Source organism: Malania oleifera, chromosome 1 (genome assembly GCF_029873635.1).
Source record: "Malania oleifera isolate guangnan ecotype guangnan chromosome 1, ASM2987363v1, whole genome shotgun sequence".
Taxonomy (NCBI): domain Eukaryota; kingdom Viridiplantae; phylum Streptophyta; class Magnoliopsida; order Santalales; family Ximeniaceae; genus Malania; species Malania oleifera.
This window is the reverse complement of record NC_080417.1, coordinates 20,075,729-20,083,033: the sequence shown is the minus strand read 5'-3', so window position 1 is coordinate 20,083,033 and position 7,305 is coordinate 20,075,729. Positions and strand designations below refer to the sequence as shown.

At 36.2% G+C, this 7,305-nt stretch overlaps 1 protein-coding gene across 1 annotated transcript; it reads right to left on the bottom strand.

Annotated features, from left to right (window-relative positions):
* Positions 1–337: 337 nt before the first annotated feature.
* LOC131158722 (pentatricopeptide repeat-containing protein At3g09040, mitochondrial-like) lies at positions 338–3,153 on the bottom strand. The gene has a single exon (XM_058113585.1). The coding sequence runs from the start codon at positions 2,796–2,798 to the stop codon at positions 882–884; it is 1,917 nt and encodes a 638-aa protein (XP_057969568.1). The 5' UTR covers positions 2,799–3,153; the 3' UTR covers positions 338–881.
* Between the last annotated feature and the right edge of the window lie 4,152 nt (positions 3,154–7,305).

Genomic DNA, 7,305 nt, shown 5'->3' with positions numbered 1-7,305 from the left:
GAGGTCTGCATCTTTGACAAACCCTAGAGGGTTAAGAGAGTGATTATTCAACATTCTTTTAATGCTTAACGTGTTACCTTTCCTTTTCCTCTTTTTGAATATCTAAGGAAATCAAAACAGCCACTCTCCATGTTAGTGTTGTGCTGCTTTGTAACAATTCCTTAATTCATGCCTAGAGAAACTAACTCAACCCAATGTTTGGTACTAAAGAATAGAAAAGAACAAGACCACGAGAGTAGAATGGAATGAAAAATTATGACAAAAATACAAAACTGTATAGACTAATTCTATTTTTATTATATTCTTACATACCAAACAAATCATATAACTATTCTCATGCAAGAAAAAATGATATTTTTCCCTCATATTTTTTTTTAATAAACAATATGTACATGTACATATACATTCATATAGGTAGGTAAGATTTGCACAGAAAAATTGAAGCATTTTTTGGACTATAACTTCAACGTGGGTAACAAGCCAAAAAAAGCTTAATGCCAAGTTGAAAAAATTAGGAGAAGCTGCATCTCCAAAATTAAGAACAGTTCCCATCACATAGAGCAGTATTATGTTTCAAAACTTAATACAATTTACATTTCTCCTGTGTAAAATATACTGCAGTAAGAGGAACTACAAGCACATGTTTTGTGCCATCTCTTGAGAACGCTTCACTTGATCAGAGTTTGATCGACATGAGCAATCACCAAGCACATTGATGTGAGACGGTGATTCCCTTGTTTCTCCATAAGTTGAAGTCGCAAAAATTTTCAACTTAAGAATCAGTATAATTATTGATATCCAGCAACTGCTCAAGGATTTCGATTGCTGTTTTGTTTGTCATTAGATGGAGAACTGCAAGTATGAGAATGGGTTCTTTTTGCTTAGTTCCTGCTTTCAATCCAGCTATATCCTGATGGCTTCGCCAATCCTCTGCCTTCCATTAGCTTCCTCACTCCTACTGCATCATCCCACCTTCCAGCTCTTGCATATAAATTTGACAGCGTCACGTAGTTTCCAGCATGTTCACGTTCCAAGTGGAATAAATGTTCTGCTGCAAGCTTTCCAACAATTACATTTTGTTGGTCCCTACTGGCAGCAAGCATAGTTCCCCAAATAGATTTGTCAGGCTCTAGAGGCATTCTTTTAATAAAATCAACAGCATCCTCAAGCCGACCAGCACGTGCAAGCAAATCAACAATGCAAGCGAAATGTTCCATCTTTGGTGCAAAGCCATAGTCTCTGGTCATACTGTTGAGCAGTTCCAGCCCCTCGTTCACAAGACCAGAGTGACTGCAGGCAGACAAAATGGAAGTAAAAGTCACATAATTGGGGGAAAAGCCAGAGTGGATCATCTCCTGCAGAAGCTGAATAGCAGCTCGGCCAAGCCCATGCATGCCAAGCCCTCCAATCATTGTGTTCCATGATACTAAATCTTTGGCTTTCATATTATAAAACACGGAGTGTGCAGCCCCAACACACCCACATTTGGAATACATGTGAATCAGTGCATTCCAAACCATAATGACCAAATCAAAATTGTACCTCATGATATACGCATGAATTTCCCTCCCATATTTCAAGTTGCATACAGGCAAAACAGTTGATATTGTAATCTGATCATTCTTAATGCCCAGTCTTTGCACTTTGCAAAAGCATTCAACAGCCTGATCTCCAAATCCGGCGTCAACAAAACCGAGAATCATGGCATTCCAAGTAACGACATCATTTTTGTCCATCAGTTCAAACACATTTCTTGCATCTCGGATTCTCCTAGCCTTAGCATACATTGTCAACAGTGCAGCTCCTGCTAAATCATAGAATAAAGAACCGATTTTGGTTTTAATCCCGTATGCATGGATTTCTTGTCCACTTCTTAGAGCACCCAGATGCCGGCTAGAGGCAACGACACTACAAAGAGAATCCAGGTCGGGAAAAACTACCCCTTTATTCATCATTTCTCTGAAAACCCCCAAGGATATTTCATGCTTCTCAATCCTTGAATAACCAGAGATTAAAGTGGTCCATGAGATAATATTAGGCTCTTTAATCTGTTCAAAAATTTTCCAAGCTTCATCACAGAGGCCGATTCTGCAATAAGCATCCATTACCGTATTCCAAGTGACTAAATCAGGCTCTACACCCTCCAATATCATTGAATTCAACAATTCCACAGCCAATCTATGGAACCCATTACACACATACCCAGAAATCATCGAATTCCATGACAGTAGATCCCTTTTCACCATCATATCAAAAACTCGTCTACCCCTCCAAACATCTCCACACTTCGCATACATATCAATTAATGAATTGCAAACTTGTATATTAAATTCAGAACCAAACATAATTACATCTCTATGAACTCGAATCCCTGCTTCCAAAGACAGGGATTGAGCGCAAGCTCTGAGGACCTTTGGAAAAACATAATTGTCGGGCACAATACCCTTCAATTGCATTTCGCCATAAGTCCAAATGCACTCGCGGGGCATTCCATTTCTCGAATAGAATGCGAGTATCGCAGTCCAAGCGAACACATTTGGTTGCGACAATTCGTCGAACAGTACATGGGCTGATCTGAAATCGTCACAGCCGGCATACATTTGGACCAGTTTGGTGACCATGAAATGGTCATGCCCCAATCCGCGTAGTATTATCTGCTGGTGAACTCGCCTCCCTTTATCCAGTGCTTGTGAATTGCTGCAAATTTGAAGTAGATGGTTGAGTTGGAGTGGAGAGATGAGCTTGGGAATGGGCGTGGATAGAGATGAAAAGGCTCTCCGGGAACGCCTTACTCTCATATCGTTTTGGCTAAAAGCAGAAACTCGAGACGAAGTTGGCAGGGAACACCTCGGACGCCAGAGACAGAGAATCAGGTCAGTTCGAGAGTGACCAATTCAAGAATTACTGTTTGCAGGTGAAACGGGGGAGGAGCTTGGATCATAATTCCCAGCATCACCTCACCTAACGCAAGCGTTTCTCGGAGGTGAAACTCCAGTGCTAGAAACTCAGTTCGCGGAATCGAAAGGTATTACCTGAATTCGTTCAAGTTTCATCCAAAATTCAATTTTCTTGAAATGATAATGCTATAAAATAATATATAATTGGGAGTATTTCAGGAAAAGCCACTCATCAATATTTGACACATTATGCAATGCAATGTGTCACGAGCTAAGCTTGTTCAGGGCATTATGCTTACCTGTGACCGCTTATCTCGTGTGTTTGGGATGGGTTTCCATCATGTAAATACTAGTGTAGGGTTATTTTCCAGTATTTATTTCATTGTAAGCCAAATAAGGCAGTATGACTCTTCGGTCACTTTGATGTTTCTTAGTGCCAGAGTGAGAATGGCCCAGAAAGCTCTTTAGGGGAGGGTGAGTGTTCATCAATCATTGTAAAACTCACTAGCAATTGTCAACGTGCTTAGCCTACTTGCCTCCCTCGCTAAGTACAACATGTCAACGGAGGATTTGTTAATGAATTACGTTTGCTTCAATATTTACTGCTTGGTTGCCACGGCTTTCATGAATTGATTATTATTTCCGCTGCTATCTGATTGAATGTTAATGAAAGTGCTTCGTGGATGAATGTTGGTAAACAAAAGGCTGGCTAGTTAAGCAAGAGTGCTTTAGCTAGCGCCGCACGGCCCTTCACAACGGTGTGAAAAAGGCGGACCGTGACACAATGCAATGAAATTTATTGTCCTATTTTCAAACAGTTTTTATTTCATTTGAGAGTACCAAATATTACATAAAAGTGTAAGAAGTTATTGGATAAAATAAATATTTCTACTAGAAAATAGTATGAATACTAGAAAATACGGACACTTCTGGAAGCCTGAAATGTAGATAGACTTTTCACTCCACATGTTCATGATGTTTCTTAATTTATATACACTTATTGAAAATGAGTCTCATATTAGTATGCAGAGAATCTCGAATATTTCAAATACATGCACATAAACATGTCACGTAAATGGGTAGGTCTCTTCTATAATTTGTTTATATATTGAGTATAAAAGAGTATATATAGATATATATGTACATATTTATTCATTCATTCTCTCTTTTTAAAAAAAAAAAAAAATCTAAGATAAAGATTTGGTTTACATAATATTAATTTCTAAAAATATAGCAATAATATAAAGTGTTGTCATTGCAATTCGCAAATGCAAAATTTATATCATTGTACAATTTTATTACATCTCTATTATATTTTGTTTTATTTTAAAAATAGGTCGATGTGACGTATTTTTCCATCCTATATCATATCATATTTATTACATTTTCATTATGTTTCATTCCATTTTAAGAAATATAATTAAATAAACTTAATTAACCTCATTCTTCATGAGAAAATATTATGTACACGAGTGTACACACCGAATCTAATATGATTTTATCATATGTAAAAAATTTCTCTAATTTAATATATATACATGCTAAAAAAGAGAGGAATTTAAATAAAATTGAAAATGACTAAAAAAAATTAATGGGTATCATGAGGCCCTCTACCTATGCTGAGAGAAGGGGGGGGGGGGGGAATGTATATGTGTATTAAAAAAAAAACTTTGTGGGGCTTGCATGGGGCCCTACATGTGTTAAAAGAGTAAAGAAAGAGAGAGGACAAAATATTGAAAAAAAAAAAAAAGGAAAATCTTGGATGCAAAAAAAAAACAAAGGAAAAAAAAAAAAAACCCAGCACCATGTGTTAGTATTGGGTTGGCTACTTTGGGTTCATAAATCATGTTTAACAAGAAAAGAAAAGATTTTTAAAAATAATAAATAAAATTAATGGGATCAATGTAGAGAGAGACAATTTTTGTCTCTAAATACTCTTAGTGATTGAAAGTGTCAAGAAACAGGCGTACTACGTCAAAGACAGTGTTTAGGCCTATTTATTTTGTGATTCAAAATTGATTGTATGTACAATTTTATAAAATTTTATTGGAAGAGTTCCAAGTGAAAATGATAACTCCGAAGGTTAGAACTCCTTGAAAATAGTCTGGGAAAAGCCTCGTGTAGGTTGGTTAAAGCTAAATATTGATGGCTCTTGTAGAGAAAATTCGAGTTCTTGTGATGGTGGTGGTATCATTCACGACTATTTAGGTAATATTAAGGCCGCTTTTTCTTAAAAATTTGAGTCTGGTACTAATAATGGAGCGGAGTTGCAGACTCTTATTAGTGGTGTTCGACTATGTAAAGAGTTAGGATATCAGAATATTTGTATTGAAAGCGACTCAGAATTGGTGGTGGGATGGATCACATATGAGATTTACTTTTCCTAGTACTTATGGGACATTTGGGAATTGTTAGAGAAGGAGCTGTAAGGCCTTCAATTCTCTATAAAACACTAATTTAGAGAAGGTAATCAGGTGGCAGATTACTTGGCTCGTCAAGGCGAGGGAGGCAACATGAGGAGATATTTTGTAGGTGATGTGTTGCCGAGTAAAATGAAAGGTCTAATTCGTATGGATGAGATGAGTATTCCAAACTTTTGTTTCTAATTGGCATCATTTGGTTCTCATATGTTTTCCTCAAGTTTTTTTTTTTTTGCAGGTAGTTGTCAACAGTTTGCAGGTATTTTGATTTTGTTTGTGTTTGTATTTGTTGGCTTTTTGAGTCCGATCCATGTTTTGATATTAACAAAGCACACGTTACTTATGTGTGCATTTAGTAATTGAACAGGTCTTTAACTCAAATACACATATAAGAGGAAGTGGAAACCATGAGGAACTTAAACCTTATCATTATTCTGACATATTCCATGAAGACTGAAGAGTAAAAGACGAAGACATTCATTTTAATTTGTATTGCATTTAAGTTCTCTTATTATTTGGTCTGTAATAATGCATGTATCTGTATGATATGACTTGAATGCTCAGATGACTGTAGACTGACCTTAAGACACCTAGAGTTTAACCAAAAACCCTTTTCAAAAAAACTAAAATCAAACAAAGATTTTGGAACAAATTTAGGTAACTTTGATTGATCGACACCGAATTTTTAGGCTTAATTAAAATGCCTCGGTCGACCGACCTTTTATATGTTAAATCACTTCAGTCGACTGAACTCGCCCAGAGGGCATAATTGTAATTTTGGCATGCTCGGTTGACCGACTGATGTGTGTAATATTACCACGGTCAATCGAAACACTATTCACCCACGGAGTCAACCTTTGACCATGCCTCGGCCGACCGAACCTAGCATGCACTAATTGGCTCGGTCGACCGAACAAGTCTGAAGTCAACATATTGACTTCCCTCGATTGACCGTTCCGTTTTGAACGCACCGTCCTCGATCGACCGAACCATAAAGTGTCTGATACTCCAACTACTTGGTCGACCAAACCTTATAGTTCAAATTGGCCTTGGTTGGCCGAATCTATATGAATGGTCAACCGACCTTTGTCTTGGTCGACCGAACCCGCAAAGGGTTCAGAATCGCCCTGAGACAGTCGACCAACCTGTAGTTCAAAATTACCGTGGTTGACCAAACTTCTATAAGTGATCAACTGAACCTTGTCCTTGGTCGACTGAACCTCTCGAGTTGGGTTCTTTCTCAGCGCTAATTAAGCTTAATTTTTTCATTAAACAATATGAAAAATACCAAGCATGTCTCCAAACGGTCATATTTTCAAGAAGTCTATATATACCCCTTCATTAGCCAAAATTAGCAACTTTGATTAGTTTAAAAAACTCTTAAATTATTTTCTTAATCAAAGTTCATCAACTTATATTTTTATTACAAAATTATTTTGGGGTTAAATTTTTATACTTTCCAAACTCCCTTTGATTCTTTCTTTGAAACATTTTAAGAGAGTATTTTATTTGGGCATTCATTTTGATTACATTTATTGCAAAAACAACTTTTGAGCATAAATCCTAATTTTTCCAAATCCTTTTTATTACTAATCTTTGTTGGAGAAACATTATTTTATTTTGATCTTTGAAGTGTGTATTGCATATTTCTCTCAACATCAAAGATCACACATTTTAGTTCTTGCAAAATATCATTAAGGCTAAAAACCTTAGATTCTCTGGTTGGCATTTGAAAAATATTTTTAGGAGAATATTTTATTAGGGTTCAAATCTTTGAAACATTTTATCATATATATCTTTCTTCAAAGATTAGAATATTTATTTTGAAAAAAAAAAAAGCACTCTTTCTCTACTGAGCATAAATTATATCATGTTAGAGAGTGCATTCTAGAGTTTAAACATGTACATCTTAGCTTATATTTTCAGGAGCATTATTATGTACAAATTTTTTATTTATTAGATTGGTTGGGTTCAGCCCAAAATTGAAT

What these genes read in the sequence shown, in the direction of transcription:
- LOC131158722 (XM_058113585.1), bottom strand. Translation starts at nt 2,798, where the DNA reads ATGAGAGTAAGGCGTTCCCGGAGAGCCTTTTCATCTCTATCCACGCCC.